The 18421-nt window shown below is 37.6% G+C and overlaps 2 protein-coding genes and 1 pseudogene across 2 annotated transcripts; 2 read left to right on the forward strand and 1 right to left on the reverse strand.

Moving 5' to 3' along the window:
* Positions 1 to 1504: 1504 nt before the first annotated feature.
* On the forward strand, positions 1505 to 12024 carry ACR12 (ACT domain-containing protein). The gene is made up of 10 exons (XM_021972934.2): positions 1505 to 1776; positions 2157 to 2211; positions 8306 to 8428; positions 8888 to 8982; positions 9824 to 9908; positions 10026 to 10085; positions 10861 to 10916; positions 11104 to 11209; positions 11285 to 11353; positions 11507 to 12024. Exons 1-10 carry the CDS (start codon positions 1607 to 1609, stop codon positions 11567 to 11569), a joined length of 882 nt encoding a protein of 293 aa, XP_021828626.2. The 5' UTR covers positions 1505 to 1606; the 3' UTR covers positions 11570 to 12024.
* A 760-nt stretch (positions 12025 to 12784) lies between these two features.
* Positions 12785 to 13970, forward strand: LOC110769035 (germin-like protein subfamily 3 member 2 pseudogene; annotated as a pseudogene).
* A 787-nt stretch (positions 13971 to 14757) lies between these two features.
* TBL36 (TRICHOME BIREFRINGENCE-LIKE 36) lies at positions 14758 to 16707 on the reverse strand. The gene is made up of 5 exons (XM_021978466.2): positions 16260 to 16707; positions 15858 to 16029; positions 15594 to 15775; positions 15327 to 15485; positions 14758 to 15243 (listed from the first exon to the last, which is right to left on the reverse strand). The coding sequence occupies exons 1-5, from the start codon at positions 16586 to 16588 to the stop codon at positions 14946 to 14948; spliced, it is 1140 nt and encodes a 379-aa protein (XP_021834158.1). The 5' UTR covers positions 16589 to 16707; the 3' UTR covers positions 14758 to 14945.
* Positions 16708 to 18421: the final 1714 nt, after the last annotated feature.

An 18421-nucleotide genomic window follows, 5' to 3' on the forward strand; every position in this document is an offset into this window, starting at 1 on the left:
ATCCTATTTCTAATGCATGTCTACCACTGTAAAGTTCCAGTATGGGGTAATAACATTGCTTGTTTGCTATGAAATCCTATTTCTAATGCATTTCTACCACTGTAAAGTTCCAGTATAGAGTAATAACACTGCTTGTTTGCTATGAAATCGTATTTGTAATGCACGTCTACCACTGTTAAGTTCCAGTCTAGGGTAATAACACTGCTTGTTTGCTATGAAATCCTATTTCTAAGGCACGTCTACCACTGTAAAGTTCCAGTCTAGGGTAATAACACTGCTTGTTTGCTATGAAATCGTATTTGTAATGCACGTCTACCACTGTAAAGTTCCAGTATAGGGTAATAACACAGCTTGTTTGCTATGAAATCCTATTTCTAATGCACGTCTACCAATGTTATTACCACATACTGGAACTATACAGTGGTAGACATGCATTACAAATAGGATTTCAGAGAAAACAAGCAGTATTAATACCCTATACTAGAACTTTACAGTGGTAGACATGCATCAAAAATAGGATTTCAGAGGAAACAAGCAATGGTATTACCCTATATTGGAACTTTACAACCATTAATCAGAAATTTCAGTAAACTAGCGACTAAAATAATGATAGTAAGCAGTTAGTGCAATAGTGAAATCCAATATAGTTTCAAAATTTTGTCCTTGATTCGAATTTAAAATACTGTTATTACCATAGACTGAAACTCTATAGCAATTAATCAAAATTACAGTGTAGGTTTGGTTTGTAAATGTCTTACCTTTGAAGCGTTTTCTTGTTGAAATTGTTCTCTGAAATTTTGTCTTGGTTTTGTAGGTGGAGGTCAGTGTGTGGTGTTTGTTTTTTAAAGTAGATCAAGCTTGGTGGTGGTTATGGAGTTTCGGTTTCGAGAGATGAAAAAGACACTTTGAAGAAGACACTTTGATGAAGACGGTGACTGAAGGGACGTTTGGCAGAGATGGTTAATTGAAGTCGCAGGCTGGAAGTTATTTTTTTTTTTTTTTTTATAACGAAATTATGGTTTTGGAGATGGTAAAATCTTTGGGCTTTTTTATAAGTTTGGGCTGGGGTTGTTTTGAGTTTTTTTTCTATTGGGCTTGATAATGGCAGTGCTTGTAATTTATTGGAACTTCAACACTAATTTGTTATTTAATAAATGAGTTTTGGGTGTGTTTATAAAGTGTTTTTTCATATGGGGTTTTTTTATAATTTCAGCACCCATTTTGGGTATATTAGTGAAGCTCCCAATATAAAAAGACATTTAGCTAAGAAAATAATAAACAAATCAACACTGATGTAATAAAATACTGTTTTAATATGATATATCAAGGGACCCTATATCAAATTAGCAGATTACTCATCAAATTTAAATTAAATATTTGTCATTTAACATGCTCTGATATATTCATAATAGATTTAAATGCAAAATGACGTGGCTTCTATTCATCTAAAGTAGGCCCCACTTAAGGTGACGCAACAACCAAAATATTCTCCTTAGCGATGCTCCATTTCCTTACTCTCCCCACTTCTTCTTCGTCAGCAATCAGAGCCCAAAATCCCAAACTCTGAAACTCAAACAAACAATTTCATTGATTTCTTTCCAGTCCCATGGCCTTCACCAACTCGGCTCTCTTTGCTTCTTCTCTCACTCTCCATCGATCCAAAATTTCCGATTCCGAATTTGCCCTTCCGCCTCATCTCTCTCCATATGAGCCTTCCAAGCTCCTCCCATTTCCTACCATATGCTCTCAACATGCTGACACTTTCTCCAGAAAAATGTATGAGTGCTCTCTACTAATATATATATTTTTCATTTGGGTTTATTTTTCTGTTTTGTTTCGTTGCTAAGAAAATGGTGGATTAAAAAGCTGGCGATCTCTCGTTTATGTGTTTGTGATTTACGGTTCTGGATTCAACAATATTTGACATTTTCCTCTTCTTTTTATTATTCTTCATGTAAATATTTTATTCATTCATTGTTGTTTTGTTTGGTTGCTGAGCAAATTGTGGCAACTAATAGAAATGGACCATCCATTTGATCGCAGAGAGAATTAAAAGAAAGTTTGAAGTCAACTAGATACTGATTTAATTTTCATTTTTGGTGTATAATTTAAATTTCATTCTGATATTGATTAAATTTCCTTAAAATATTATGCAGGAACACTGTGCGTGCGTCTACCAATGGTCTGAATGCAGTTGGGTCAACCTCGTTGGTCAGTTACATTGCATGCTTAATACAAACATAATATCATGGTTATGGTATTGAATTCCATATTTATGTTGGATTCTGCTGGTGTTGTACTGTCTAGAATTTTCTAAAACAGTCATATTATTGTTGACGATTTCTTTGAAAAATGAAATAAGTTGTGATCAATTTCTTTGAAAGGACATCATACATTGGAGTCTAGTAGAGATGCCTATATGTTGAAAGACTTTAATCTTTTGCAGCAGACTCTGAAGTTGCAGAATTGAGACTATATCCTAGTAGTTGGGTTTTTAATCTTGTTGAGCTATATGGGGTGGGTTATTTTGTAGTCTTGTTTCTTAAACGCATATATTAGTGAGCATATGATCATCTCACCATGAGTTGAATGTTTGGTTCTGCTCTCTCCTTTTTTCTTCTCTCTTCTCACTCTACCACTGAAATCGTAACATGGTTCAGAGCCATAATCAAAACAATCAAATCATTTCTAAGCAGCCCACTTTTTGTCCCATGTTCTCACATTAGAATATTGAAATGTTGTATGCCGAAGATTGGATTGTTATTTACGTGCGACAGTAACTAGGCCCTGTAACACCTTTGAAGTTGGAGTTGGTTTTCCTGATGCTAATTGGACTCATGATTCTTGTATTGACCATCAATATTTCGGTTACATGGAAAAGAAAGACACAAAGTGACTGACTAAATCAGGTGCCGGACCTGAGTATAGATTTATGTATCTGTAATGATTTGGGTGAAGACACTTTATTGCAGAAATGGGTATTCTATCTTGAAAACCTATCAGAATGCTTTGTGAGAATCAAGGAGCTATACATATTGCCTCTACTCCAGTTGTCCATGAGAGAACTAAGCATATAGAAGTAGATTTCCATTCCTTAAGAGATTAGGGATGAATTGGGGGTTATGCTTACTAAAGCCCTGGGGGTAAAGGGGAATCCTTTGAGTTATGCAACAAGTTGGGGATGATAGATGTATATGATTCTGTTTTATATGACTCAATATATCTTTATATTTGACTATAGTATCCAAAAAGGGTTGAAAGTTCATTTCCATTATCAGTTTTCTCTCTTCTCACTCTACTACCGAAACCCTAACCAACTCTAGTATTTATCTTTGCTTTTTGTCATGGACCATGGGTAGAACTTGCTCTTGTAAAGTGACCCTGCAATGAAAGGTACCGAAGAGCTCCGATACTGCCCCAAAATATTCTATCTTTAGCAATGTGGAAAAGTTAAGAAATAAGAAAATCTACCACGCTTTTGTGCCCTCCATTCTCGTTGGTTCACTCTAGCAGTAATGCCTGGTAATTTGAAGGTAGCTTTCATTTTTATTCACCTATCACCTACTGTAGTATTATTCTAGCGCACAGGTCGCTTGTTTGGAAGGACATCTCAGGTCGATGCCCTTGGAATGGCTGGGACTCAAATGTTGTGATGAGGGGTTCAAAGCGATACCCTTGGAAAGACATCTTGATGTAGAACAGCCCATAGGTATTAGAGTGAACACTTAAGCAATAGAACAGAGAAGAAATAAGAGATCGAGGAGAAGAATTAGAGATCGAAGAAACGAAGGGAAAGGGAAGGAATCAGAGAGTGTATTGTAAGGAAATTTATCATTAATCAAGTCTGCCTTAAAAGATTACAAACTGCTCTATTTATAGAGGCAAAACCCTTTTTAGTCTAGGAAAAGGGAAAGTAAACTTAAAGAAATAGGAAAGCAAATTAACTAATAAGAGATCCTTCAACAACAAGGAATCCTTAACTGAATTAGGAAAACTGATAATAGGAAAACTAATCCAAATAGAATTAGGAAAACTAATAATATGCATTCTGCATCATTCTCCCCCACCGAAAAAGAACTCGACACCGGTGAGTAAACCAAGATTAAGGACGATGACGACGTTGGTAAGTATGGATGATAGGAGGACGGGATGCAGCCAAATCAAGATCATGAAGAGTATCCTAATAACTGTGCAGAAGAGTGGAATCCAACCGGTGAAATTCAGCTTCTGTAATCCAAGTTTCCTCAGTAGCAGGCCTTCCGGCCCAACGAACCAGATAACGGGTAGAAGCTCCAGCTGACGAGGCCACAACTTCATGATCCAAGACGTCAGCAATCTGATCTGTAGGGGCAGAACCGGTAGAAGGAATACGCGGCACTGGAGGAGGAATAGAACCTTGAACAACATCCATAGAAATAGGTGGAGACTCTTTTATCTTTCTGTGGACTCGGTGTGGGGAATGAGGGAAAAGGTGAGGTTTTGGGAAGAGAGATGGGTAGGGTTATAATTTTCTTATCTTTTGCTTTACTTATACATGTTATCAAGATCTCATAATGCATCTATTGCTTGTTTGTGTTTAGATCCCTCTTCTTTTCCTTTTATCTTTCTGGGTTTTAAAGAAATTTTTATGGATGGGAATTTGGGGAGTTAACTGAGTTCATTTCTAGAAATGCGTGTTTGGTCCCATAAAAGCATGATAGGAGAATTTGGGAGTTGGGTTCTCAAGATCTGTTTCTTGGTCCCTCCCATGCAATTTGGAAGGCCAAAGTACCAGAAAAGGTATGGGTTTTAGCTTGGATTATTGCTCATGGGAAGGTGAATACCTGTGACTTGTTCTAGTGGGGGAAACCCTATAGTTATTTTCCTCTTCAATGGTGTGTAATGTGCAAGAGTGATGCTAAATGTTTGAACCTCTACTACTTCATTGTCCAGTTGTATATTCTTTGTGAATTAGACTGCTTAGGGAGACGAGATTGAGTTGGGCAATCCCAGGTTCGTGGGATACATTGTTATTACAGTTTACAAGACTCTTTTGGAGGAAGAAAGGGTATCATGCTGGGAAGATGTGATGTGTTAGCATTATTTTGGGTTGTGTGGATCAGTGAATTATTTAGGGAATTAGGAGGGAGGATGTTGATCATTTGTGGGAAATTTGAATTTGGAAATCTTTGTGGGCTTCTGTTTCTTGGGAATTTAAGGATTGGTATATTGCTATCTTCTGATTGAAGAAATGTTATTATGAAGTAACCCTTTTTTTTCTTGGATTTTTGTTTGATGTAGTTTAGAATGGTGATATCAGAGAATACCTGTCCCCTGTGATATATACCTTCAATTCTATTCAATGAAAATTTACTTCTCATAAATAAAAGAAAAAGCTTAGGTCACTCCTTTCGTGGATTCTAGTGCAGGCAGATGTTGAAACTGGTTGGCAAGGTGACAGTCTAGAAATATCTTTCTTGTGTTTTTTCCTTGCAAGAGCTCTCCTAGGCGTCCAGTCTCTGTTTCCCCTTGCAAGAGCTCTCTCTCTCTCTCTCTCTCTCTCTCCCTGTTCTTCAGTCAGGAATTCAGGGTTGGTCATGTCTATGGCCAATGAGCTTTGTTTTGATAGCAGATCAGCTGTGTCAATTGACATTGAGTAACTCCTGAATAGAAGAAGAAAGTAGTTTACTCCTTTCGGAAGTCCATAAGACAAATTTACTTTTGTTATTTTTACTTTTTATGATTACAACCAAAGACATTTAAAAATGTTGAAATTTTGCTGTCTACAATATGATATTTTAATGTCCCTTACTCTCAGTCGGTAAGATCTTACCCAAATAATATATCTCATATTCTCATTCAAAGCTGTAGTGAGGGGTAGACAGATTTTGGATGCTGCCTTGATTGCCAACGAGGTGGTGGAGGAAAGTCGAAAGCTTAACAAATCAGGAATGGTGTTCAAAATAGACTTTGAGAAAGCCTATGATCATGTGGAATGGAGATTTGTAGATGAGGTTATGATAAGGAAAGGTTTTGGGGACAGGTGGAGAAGCTGGATTCGAGGATGTCTTGAGTCGGCTAATTTCTCTGTGATGATTAATGGAAGGCCTAGGGGTAAATTTTGGGCCTCAAGGGGTCTGAGACAAGGTGACCCACTCTCCCCCTTTCTGTTCACTTTGGTAATAGATGTGTTGAGTAGAATTATGGAGAAAGCCCAAGCTGATGATCAGTTTCATGGTCTTATTCTGGGGCATGAGATGGTGGAGGTATCCCATCTCCAGTTCGCCGATGATACCATTTTTTTCATTGAGGATAAAGAAGAGTACTGGAACAATCTCCTTCAGATTTTGGATTTATTCTGTTTCATGTCAGGAATGAAGATCAACAAATCGAAATGTTCTCTAGTTGGCATTAATGTTGAGGATGGGCTGTTGAATGAGCTGGCAGGAGCTTGGGGATGTGGAGTGGGGGCTTGGCCTATGTCGTATCTGGGTCTTCCCCTAGGTGGGAACCCCAGAGCAATCAAGTTTTGGGACCCCGTAGTGGAAAAGGTGGAGAATAGATTACAAAAATGGAAGAAAGCCTGCTTATCCAAAGGGGGAAGACTCACAATGATTCAGGCAGTGTTGAGTAGTATTCCGATTTACTACATGTCCCTTTTTAGGATTCCCATTGGAGTAGCCAATAGAATTGAGAAACTTATGAGGGATTTCTTGTGGGAAGGCTTGGATGGGAAGAAAAACCACGCTGTGAGATGGGAGATTGTGGGTAAAGCAAAAATATTTGGAGGACTAGGAGTAGGTTCGTTGAAAGCTAGGAGTGAGGCTTTGAGAGCCAAATGGCTGTGGCGGTTTCCTAATGAAACTCATGCTCTATGGCATAAAGTGATCAGAAGTATTTATGGAATGGATACAAACGGGTGGGATGCTAAACCTGCGAGACAAGGATCTTGCCGCAGCCCTTGGAGAGATATTTCTAGTGGCTATAATTTATTCCGTCAAGGATGTGTCTTTGTGGTTGGAGAGGGAGTTAGGGTCAGATTCTGGGAGGATGTTGGAGCCGGGGTGGTGTTTTGAAAGAGGTGTTTCCAAGACTTTTCAATCTGTCCAGGAAGCAAAACCACATAATTTCCTCCTTTACGGTATCGAATGGGTTCCCTCTCAGTTGGGATTTTGGTTTCAGGAGGAATCTTAACGAATTAGAGATTGCGGAGGTGGCTAGATTATTGGACTTATTAGAGGGAGTGAGATTGGTCACTTCTAGAGTGGATAAGAGAAGATGGAAGCTAGACCCCTCCGGGTTATTCTCCTGTCAGTCTCTATGTTCCCATATTCAGAGTAGAGGTGAAGGGGAGGTTTTCTCTCCGTACACTCAAATTTGGAAGGCCAAGACGACTCCAAAAGTTAAGATCTTTGTGTGGCAAGCGGTGTTGGGAAAACTTAATACAGGAGATACACTACAGAGACACTGTCCCTATGTGTGCATTAGCCAGCACTGGTGTGCTTTATGTAATAAGGCAGGGGAGAGTGTGGACCACCTCCTCCTTCATTGCCCTTTCTCCCTAAAATTGTGGGAGATGTTACTAAAGGAAGTAAACACGGTGTGGGTAATACCGGAAGGCTGCTTTGAACTTTTTTCAATCAGATTTGATGCTTTGGGAAGGGGAAAGAAGGCTAAAATTCTCTGGGGCAGTCTGATGCAAGCAGTGGTCTGGAACCTTTGGCTGGAACGTAATAGGAGAATATTCGAGGAGTATAAGGGAGTGGGGGTGGACGAGTTATGGGAAAGAGTGAAGTTTTGGGCTGCTCTTTGGGCATCAACTTCACTTGCTTTTAAGAATATACCCTATCCTACAATTATGCGTAATCTGCTAGCTGTAGTATCGTAAGGGGTCTCTTATGTTTGGCTGTTTTATTTTCTGTGTTGAGTGGCATTGTGTCTGCTCTTCAGGATAGTATTTCTTTCGTTTGGTCTAAATGTTCTTATTTTATCCTTCAATTTTGAATAAAAAGTGTTTCTATTCAAAAAAAAAAAATCTTGTGGATTTTTCCTTTAAGGTTATTTGAATTTCGTTCTTTTCCTCCGCCAATTATATTTGTATGTTACCCTTTCTGTTCTTTGGGTGGGAAATTAATTAAATTTTACAACTTGTTGGTTGGTACAGTAATGAGCTGAACTTTTGCTAATTTATTCCTTCTTCTTGTTGTCTGAACTTTTGGGGATGTAAATTGCTTGAATAAACTTCCAGACTGAAGTTTGATAATCTGCAAGAGTGTGACCAGATTGTATTATTTATCATAAAGTTGATGGGCGTTGTAAACTGCAGAAGTCTGATCAAGATGGTGATTATATTCCGATGCCAGTTGTTATGATCGATCAAGATTCAGATTCTGATGCAACTATTGTGCAACTCAGCTTTGGTGATCGCCTTGGAGCTCTCATTGATACGGTGAAGTGGATGTGGGAACTTTGTAAATTATCTGGTTTAGGATAACATCCATTGCAAGTCTCTAGTTCTTTACATTGGAATTCAATTTTGAGTGTGAAGAAATGTTGAAAGAAGTGTTTTAAAGCTGATTTTCTTAAACTAAAATCTTCAAGACACCAGTAATTTTCAAATAGGACTGCTTTTTATTGGTTAGAATCCCACAATTTAGTTTGTTAAAGCTTTTTGAGTCCATGAAAGTAACTCTGTTGAAGTCAACTGAAGTTGTTTGGAATAATCAGAAACACTTGAATCCACCAGCAAATGTGCTGCATGTAGTCAGTATACTAATCAGATTAGTTTTAAGTGAAAGTGGCTCTATGTGGTCTAGTGCTGACACCCTGAGCATTAGTTTCTAAAGAAAAAAAAAACCCAAAGTTAAGGAAGCTTGTGATTGTTTGCTTACTTTTGTTTGAATGACAGATCAATGCATTGAAAGATTTGGGATTGGATGTGGCAAAGGGAACTGTTACCACTGAGGGACCAGTCAAACAAACAAAATTTTATATAACGCGGTTGTGAGTACCTATTTATTTTTGTTTTTCATCATTTTGCACTTTTACATATGCTTATGGAGAGTTAATCTCATATATGGTTCTGAAAGGAAGTTTGCCAGTTTTGTGGATATGGTGGAGATTCTTGTAACATCATAGGTCTAAGTGCCTAATATAACTCTTTATGTGCCAATTAAATTATGACCATTTAATAGTTAAAGCTTTTGGGGAATAGTGGTAAGCCCTTATACTGTACTGTAGTATCAGGGCAGGAGATCTGGAGTTCAAATCCTTGCAACTGCAACCTCCTATTACAAGTTGAATTGCTTCAATTCAGTATCAGAGCCATCGAGTGTCGGTCATCGTACATACCACATAGGGTATCGACAATACTGCTCTGGGATTTGCACCACCTCTCCTTTTTAGCAAAATTTGAGTAGAAATAAGGTTTATTAGTTCATCCTGTTTGTGGCTAAATTTGTACATCAGGGGTGATCATATCAACCTGTGTCTCTAGTAACATTGTCTGTCCATAGAGTGCCCCTAATTAAGTTGTAACAATACTCATTGCTATGTGTAAGCCAATATGGCTACAAAATGAAATGCCAAAAGAAAAATATTCAAGCCAATTTGGATTCTGTGACATTTTTTTTTCGTATTTATTGTAAGCAGAACTTCTCAGAGTGTTTATTATTACTTCTAAAACACGTGTACCCCTGTGTTTTCAAAATTTTGATTGTGCTTCATTTGCATCAGTACAAGTGTGTAATTGTCAATTTTAATTGTTGTACCATCTATAAGCCAATGCTCTTATATGTTGTACTGCAAGTTTTTAGCATTTACAGATTGATTTTGGTAATGATAGAGACACTGGGCGCAAAGTTGAAGATCCTGATATGTTAGAGAGAATTCGACTTACCATCATCAACAATCTATTGAAGTATCATCCAGTAAGAATGCTGATTACACTCACTTATTATCTTTGAAGTTTTATCATATTTCTACATTTCTTACAACGATTCATTGATTTCATTAACGATAACAGTTTCTGCTTGAATTCCTCCTAGGAATCTAGTCAGCTACTAGCAATGGGTGAAGCATTTGGAATAAAAGCTCCAGAGAAGAAGGTGATGTTGTTAAACCTTGTAGCCTTACAATCATAACCTCTTCATCCGTACGCCTGGTTTGTTGTTCTTATCTGATCTTCTCTACTGCGGACATCACTGTTTGAACTTAAACTCTTAGCACCGAACAGTTTATGTTGGAGTCAAGTTCTAACGAAACACAATTATAGGATCTGGTCACTCTTGCCCTTTTCTCTGATGATTGTACCAGCATTATAAACATTATGTTTCCATAGCCTATGTATTATCAGGTCCAATTAAAGGTTTTGGAAGCTGCAGATCACACGGATGGATCTACATGTTTTGTTGTAGTCAGTTTGCCATCAGAATTGCTTTTCTTCAATGGCTTCTTATGTTTCTTTAAAGCTCAATAAAATTAATAAATGTATCTTCTTACTTGGGTTATGCAATGCTTGGGCTTCAATTTTGTGGAAAGTCATTTGCATAATGTCAATATGTTTCCTTGATGGTTTATGGTTTTAAAGTGTAAGGGTAGCTGCTGCTCGTTTGTGTTTAATAGCGTGTCACCACACAGATGGATCTCCATGCTTTGTTGTAGTCAGTTTGCCATCAGAATTGCTTTTGTTCAATGGCTTCATGTGGTTCTTTAAAGCTCAAGAAAATTATTTGTTTTATGGTTCTATAATTTTTCAAGAGGAATCTTATTATAGTTAGTTTTATTTCATTGTGAATCAAATATGATTTCATTGCTGAAACACTTTAGTTTATACATGTTTGTTTGTGCTTTGTTTTGACAAACTTATTTGTGATATTGCAGCTTGATGTTGATATAGCAACTCATATACATGTGAAGGAAGATGGGCCTAAGAGGAGGTTTGGAACATATAATTGAAACTAGCATTTAGCATTACAATTTCATTAGTTATTATGGTATTTCAATTCCTGTATTCTCTTTCACATCGCATTGATTTTGGAAATAAAAATCTCCTCTAAGCTTTCTTCACACTGGTTTCTGTTTGATTTATCATTTAACTGTGCATTATATTCTCCATATCACCAGCTTGCTTTACATTGAGACAGCAGATCGACCTGGGTTGCTAGTAGAAATCATCAAAATCATTGCTGATGTTAATATCGATGTGGAATCAGCTGAGATTGATACAGAAGTATGGCCTCAACCCAATTGCTTTCTCTCCCTCTTTCCTTGCATTTTCCTGTGATTAACTTTCTTTGTCTTATAGGGCTTGGTAGCCAAAGATACATTTCATGTCAGCTACAGAGGGGCAGCGTTAAACAGTTCCTTGTCTCAGGTAATTGATTTTGGTTCTGTACTGTCAAGCCAAATTATTGACCATTAGATAGCCAATATTTATTGGCGGGAGCTTCTGCTTATGTGAAAATCGGGTTATGTAGTGTAAGAAACTTCTGCACCATCTTTGTTAACAATTTCTTTGAATTTGCAGGTGTTGGTGAACTGTCTGCGTTACTACATCCGGAGGCCAGAAACGGATATAGATAGTTACTAATACAGCTGGAGGAACTGCATGAACTACTTTTAGTTGTAAATCAAATTGTACCAAACAGTCAGCTCAAAGTGACTCGTCGATCAGCGAGTTTTCAAGATTTTGAGTTCATGTTCCCGCAGCATGGGATTTTTTCTGGATGAGTTTCCAGGGATTCTCATGACTAGTACCTGAAAATTAGCAGTGAACTAATGAATAATTGTAATCAAAATACGTGTTGGATGAAAAATATTCCCCAGCATTTGTTGACTGTCTATAACTTTTTACGTACTAGAGGGAAAATTTGGAGATTTGGAACTCAATTCACCTGTTTTAAGAACATTTGAACAATTTTTCTATACATGTAAGGTCATGTAAACTTATGAATACGTGTCTACGCTCCCCCTCTGTAGCACGCTCAATGCCTTGTTGGGTTGTGTTCAGACAGTTGAATATGAATTTCAGTGTTTGTTTTGCTATTTTCATTTCTTGATTTTCAAAGAGACAAGAACACAATTAACTGCCAAACACATGCAAATGTTAATTTCGTTATAATTTCCAAAATTCAACCTTTGTCAAACCCAAGTCATAAGATTGCAATTTTCCCAAGTCTTAAACAACACAATTAGGTGCTAATTATGTCCCAAACAACCATGTTATCCACCCTTTAGCACCTAAAAAGTGATACTACTTTTTCCTTCTTCTAGCCCAACAAATTATAATGTAAATTTCTCAGACATACTACCAATGTGCTATGGGGGTTCAAACCTGAGACCACTGGTCTGAAAGGTTAAGGTCCTTTTCCACTGAGTTAGACACCGTTTGTATTAAAAAATATATATTATAATGTAAATTTCATTATGTCCAAAGTTCAACCTTTAAAGATAAACCCAAGACAGATGAATGCAATTTTCCCAAATCTTAAAACAACACACTTAGATGATAATTATGTCCCAAACCACCATATGGTCCACCCCATAACACCTAGAAAGTGATGCTAGTTTTTCCTTCTTCTAAAGTGAAAGTACAGGAAGCACAAAAAATGCATGTTCTTAAAGAGTAGCAGTTAAAGATCAAGATAGAGGAATAAGAAATTCTAAACAATTGGGTGGTTGCTGAGAGTGGCAGCTAGGACAGTTTATTTGTGCTTAAGCTAAGACTAGGCTTTAGCAATAATGAGAGCCATAAGCACAGTCAAGCCCCACTATAACCAATTCTCCACCAGAAAAAGGCAAAAAGACAAAAAAAGCAAGCCACATGCTGGTGGATGTGGTCATTTCCTGGCTAACTAATCCTCAATTTCACTTTATTCCCAAGCAAGGTATACTGTAAAGTGCAGCACCCTCTATTATTTTAGCAACAATGGTTTGTTTTCTTATCTAGTAAATAGCCTTGAAAGTTGAACAGTTTCGTTTGATTCCATAATTCACATCAGTGTGGTTGTATGTCTGAAATTTGAAATAGGTCCGTTACATTTTGTCTGATACTACTATAGTATAATTTCCTTGCATCCAATTATTTGAAACACCATTTCTCCTCCTGCATTCTTGATTTTATAACAAAGATGTGCAGAACCATGTTGTACAATATGGTTGTTCTTTTTGTCATCCTCCTCAACAGCTATGTCGCTCGGGCTTCTGATCCGGATCCGGTTCAGGACTTCTGCATAGCCACCACAGAATCTGCAAACCATGCCAAGCAATGCAAGAACTCATCCCTTGTAACAGTAGAAGATTTTGTATATGCTGGCATTAAGGTTCCTGGAAAATTTGGTCCAACAGGGCTCTCTGGAGTTTCAGTGAACTCAAATGTCTTCCCAGGATTAAACACACTTGGCATGTCACTTGTCCGAGCTGATTTTGAAGTTGGTGGTGTAAATGTGCCACATTTGCATCCAAGGGCCACTGAGATTGCATTTGTGCTTGAAGGAACGATTTATTCGGGTTTCGTTGATACAAATAACAAGGTTTTTGCTAAAGTGATTGAGAAGGGTGAGGTGATGGTGTTTCCAAGGGGTCTCGTGCACTTCCAAATGAATGTTGGTGATACTCCAGCAACTATATTGGGGAGTTTTGACAGCCAAAATCCTGGATCGCAGAGAATTCCAGCTGCAATTTTCGGATCTGGGATTAAAGAAAAGCTCTTGGAGAAGGCTTTTGGATTGAGTTCTAAGGAAATTTCCAAGTTGAAAAAGAAGCTTAGTCCCCATTGATTCAGCTAGAAGGGTGCTTTCTTTTTACTTTGTTTTATTAATTTGTATGTTTTCATATTTTATGAGCAAATTAGATTGCTGAAATATATGAGTCTAAATTACAGGCCAAATTTCTTAGCCATTGAACTACAACTTGTATCCTAATCAGTAGGAAATTTTTTGCTGGTGAGGAGATGGTGGGCAGAGTGAAATGCAAAAAAGTCTTCTTTGGCATCAGTTTTCTTTACTGTATCCAGCAATTGCCTCTACTTACCTGCTAAATCCTTCCAATATTGGTTTTATTTTTTATTATTTGCAAGCCAACAGAGGGAAGAAAAATAAATAAAAAAGAATTTTACTTGCTTCTAAATCCATAATCAACATGCGGTTACGAAATTTTTTAAGTTCTAGCCATTTTTCCTTATATTTAGATTTTTAAAAAAAGAAAAAAGAGAGGTACATTTTGATTTAAAATACTCAATGAAAATTTGAACAACTTGATCATAACATTAAATTCAAACAGTCTGCCTGTTCTTGAGTTTTGCATGGTTCTTCAATTTTTCCTAATTTCCATACCTGGGAGTATGCAATCAGCATCTAAAATGCACAAAGCTGAGTAGTATTGTAAAAGTTCACTGCTCAACCAAGCTTCATTGTATTTCCTATTGCTGTACTAATTAGTCAATGCTCTAGTGTTGTAAGAAAATGAGGTTTCATTTCAGCTTATCTTTGTCCATTTTCTTAAGCTTGTACCTTCTGTGGTATTATCTCTTACTGAAAAAACAATGGAAAGAAGTGCTAACTATTACCAGACATCATCATTCAAGAAGGTCATGCACTCATGGCTAAGAGTGAAGATCAAGTCTTTTGCTTTTTCGAAAGACTGGTTCCTCAACCTTCATAATTATAGCCAGCCAGCATGCTTACCCGCCCCTAGGAGTCATATTTTAAATGCTGAAGCCAAAAAAAAGGTTTATAGCATCTTCTCTGGTAAGTAATTTATAAAGCAAAGACTGCAAAATGAGACAAATAGATGAGTGCAAAGAGACTTTGCTACCTCACATAATATCACCATCTCACATTGTTGCAGCAGAACATCACCACACAGCATCATGACTTATCATTACAGACTTCAATATGCAGAGAAAAAAAAAAAAAAAAAGAGTTACTCTGACGAACTTTACCTAGAAGTTCATATTAAAGTCATACTCAGAGCAAGGCACTCAGAATCTCATTCCAACTGTCAGGCACCCCAGGTAGGCACCAATGGCTGCAGTCAGAGGAAAAGTCCCTCGGGTGCTGCCTCTCTTCCTGCCCCATTGCCCTTCTGTACACAGAAGGGTGCCCGTCTCTTCGAAAAGCCGACATTGTAGTTATGTCCTGAAGATATACTGGAAATCTCATCTTTCTCAATACACCTTGCAATACTAGCAATGGTTCAGGAACATGTTGGTGACTGAAATAAGCTAGAGGCTGCTTCTGATTATAGCATCTCCAACCATTCTCTCTGCCCAACAGAAAGAAAAACATTGAAGTATAGAGAAATGGTCAGAGTTAGAATTTCATAATGCATTAGAGATTGTATCTTACCTGTTATGCCTAGGTGACATGCTTCGAAAAATTACTCGGGTTTTACGAGGGTCTAGGTTTAAATCAACCCATTTAGCCCATGTAGTGAGTCCTTTTTGGTATGCAACCATTGGGTTCATATTTGTATAGAGAGAGTGTCCCTCCATGTAATAATCCCACCTGAAAGTAGTTAGAATAACTCTCAATTATGATCCCAAGGACATCCACAATACTACCACTTCTGGAAACAAAGGAAATGATGAAAGGTCAATGTGAATTTTCTCTTACGAACTCGATTTATCAGAGTGAGTCCACCAGTGAGCAGAATCAAACACAAGAACATCAACTCCTCTCCAATACTTTGCATTCTCTTCTATCAAGTCCAAATGCAAAATTCTCTTCTTTTCAGCTCCTTTGTTCAATTCTACTAGGAGTGGAGCCCATGAGAACTCGATTGATGTCTCAAAGTCCTGTATATGAGAACATTTACTACTGATGTCAATGTAAGAACAGGGATCGAATTTAATCCTGGATTAAAAAATAAAATCGTACCATTGCATGGAATGCCATGGAAGGACCATTGTAGGTCACTCTCTTTCGACCAGTTGGAACTACTCCTTGTACCAAGCAGACTAGAGACTCCCACTGATTCCTCATTATAGAATCACCCACCAGCATTATCCTTTTCCTTCTCATTTTTCCAAGAAATTTCAATGCATCAAACCTGTATATAAAAAAAACAAAGAAATAACTACCAAAACCTTTTGCATAGCATCCATTTCACAGAAGGTTCATATCTTGTAATGTAAAATGAACAGCTCTAGCATATACGTGGATTAGGCCAGTTGGTCAAGACAGTGTGGAGGCTCCTTGTACCCAATTAGAGTAATTTAAATGATCGCTTTGTCAAAACAAGAAAAAAGAAAACAGCTCCAAGTTTAAATTGAGGAGTACCTAGGAATGGAGCAGCTGTTTGGCTTCCACCTCCACTTTTCGTAGTCGGAATCCGGCCTTCCATTTTTCTGACAAGTCACTGCAGTGCTCAGATATGGACAACTAGAGTCATAGAGAGGATACGATTGATCGTAAACCCACTTGCCAACCGAAAAATCACATCTGTTCCTTGAATTTTGTTGGCTCTGAACCATGTTAACTTCATCATCTTCATCATTAAGCCAAGAGTTATCCTCCAGTTCAAAATGTGATGACTTCCCAAGAGAGAAGCACTGAAAGACAATGAAGATGCTAAAGAGGAAGATGAGTTGAAGCTTTGTTTTCGTCATTTGAAGCCAAAGGAGAGAGCTGAATTGGAGTAGTGAAATTAAGGGTCCCAAAGAAGAAGCATTTTGTAAGCTGCAATGGCCTTTAGATGAAATTGTTGTGTCAAGGCATGACTTGCGGTGTGGTGGACCATATGCATGCAATGTTCTTCTACTCATTGCCATTAATGTTTCGCTTTCTTTTTCACTGTTGTGGAGAGGTGGGGGGGTGGTGGAAAGTGGAAACAAGGGATAAAAAGTGAGAAATTTGATCACCGTGACTCACGGATGTGTAGGCCATGCAAATCATTGGTGATGTTTTTCAAACGTCAAAAAGGTTAAAGAGATCTTTTGACCAGTTAATTGTCGGAAAATTAAGGGTAGTTGCACCAATTAATTAACAGAAAATGATGTATGTTCTTTTGCTAAATACTCTAGCTGTTGTTAGAATGCTATATTAGGTATCAATTATACAGTTGGGAAAAAAATTTGGAAAGTTGAAACTGGTCTAGACACTGGTTTGGTTCTGCTTTTTGGGAGAAAATAAGGTGAGACATCTAGTGCATAATCCAAGAGGTTTTCACAATTTGAATCAATATGGTCACGACGTCGATGACTATAAGTCAAAATATAATGAAGACGGCAATGTTTATTGGCCAAACTATGACTATTATTCGAATAATAATAATAGATATGGCTACAAGAAATTTGTTTTAATGCGATGAAAATAATTATTCAAGTAGCAAAAATAACCGATCATAAGCCGAATTTTGGCTATGAATATGAGCAAAATTTAAGCATAAATTGATGTTCTACTTGTAAACTCCGTGTTTTGCTAGTGTGTGTTGAATCCTACATCGGTAAAATGTTGGTCGATATGCGCTTCATAAGTGATTACAGACTCATTAGTGGTAATTAAGCATAAGTGATTACAGACTCATTAGTGGTAATTAGTCCTTCTAGGTTATAACAGCGCAGTGGCATGAGCCTCCATGTGTCATGAAAAATGATAAAATGTGTGGGCTGGAGGGCATAGGTGTGGATCTGACGGTGGGCCCTGATGATGACGTCAAGCATTTAAGCGGGAGAGAATATAACAACCCAAGTTCTGTTGGTGTGTTTTAAGTCCCGCACTGGTAAATTACTGGGTCAATCTGGACTTCATAAGCGATTACAAGAGGAGCCTCATTAGTGACTAGTCTTGCAGTATAAGGCTAAGGTGGCGTGGGCTTCCCTAGCTTTGATAGAAAAGTATATTCAGAAGGTTGTATTCGAGAGCAACTATACTACTCATAACCCTTGAGAACAATTGCAATCGTCTTAGGCTTATTAAACGAAAAGAAAAATTAACAGTAACCTGGCCTCAAGTGAAGAAACCATGGAAGTTGACATGGTTTTTCCCCATAAAGCCAATTTGTGGAGTCTAAATCGGATACACTGTTAGATTTGAAGGTAGCCAAGTGAAAAAGGGGCTTAACTTAAACATAAGTGATCTCATGTTCAAATCCCCATGACACATGACACCTTGGGTAGTGTGTAGACCTGTCAATTGATCGGATTTTGATCTGAATCCGATACAAATCCGATGTAATTAATAGGAGATGAATTGGACTTCTCAATGCAATAATATAATTGGGGGCATTTTTGCTCGCCACTTTAACCAAATGTGTAGCCTCATCACCCTCTTAAAAACTTGACACATGTCTATAAGTCTAACGATAGTTAACTTTTTGTTTTGTTTTGTTTTTTTTAATGACATTATTATGAAAGAGAAAATCTTCTACATCCAATATTTCTTCAAACTCAAAGAAGTCAAAGGCTGAAGATGTGCTGGTGAAGTTGCAGAAATGGCTGCTT

This window comes from Prunus avium, chromosome 2 (assembly GCF_965620075.1).
Source record: "Prunus avium chromosome 2, drPruAviu1.hap1.1, whole genome shotgun sequence".
Taxonomy (NCBI): domain Eukaryota; kingdom Viridiplantae; phylum Streptophyta; class Magnoliopsida; order Rosales; family Rosaceae; genus Prunus; species Prunus avium.

What these genes read in the sequence shown, in the direction of transcription:
- ACR12 (XM_021972934.2), top strand. Translation starts at nt 1,607, where the DNA reads ATGGCCTTCACCAACTCGGCTCTCTTTGCTTCTTCTCTCACTCTCCAT. An exon ending in GACACTTTCTCCAGAAAAAT is followed by an intron (nt 1,777 to 2,156) that starts GTATGAGTGCTC and finishes AATATTATGCAG; the next exon opens with GAACACTGTGCGTGCGTCTA. An exon ending in TTGGAGCTCTCATTGATACG is followed by an intron (nt 8,429 to 8,887) that starts GTGAAGTGGATG and finishes TTTGAATGACAG; the next exon opens with ATCAATGCATTGAAAGATTT.
- TBL36 (XM_021978466.2), bottom strand. Translation starts at nt 16,588, where the DNA reads ATGACGAAAACAAAGCTTCAACTCATCTTCCTCTTTAGCATCTTCATT. An exon ending in CACTCTGATAAATCGAGTTC is followed by an intron (nt 15,486 to 15,593) that starts GTAAGAGAAAAT and finishes AACTACTTTCAG; the next exon opens with GTGGGATTATTACATGGAGG. An exon ending in ATGTCACCTAGGCATAACAG is followed by an intron (nt 15,244 to 15,326) that starts GTAAGATACAAT and finishes TCTGTTGGGCAG; the next exon opens with AGAGAATGGTTGGAGATGCT.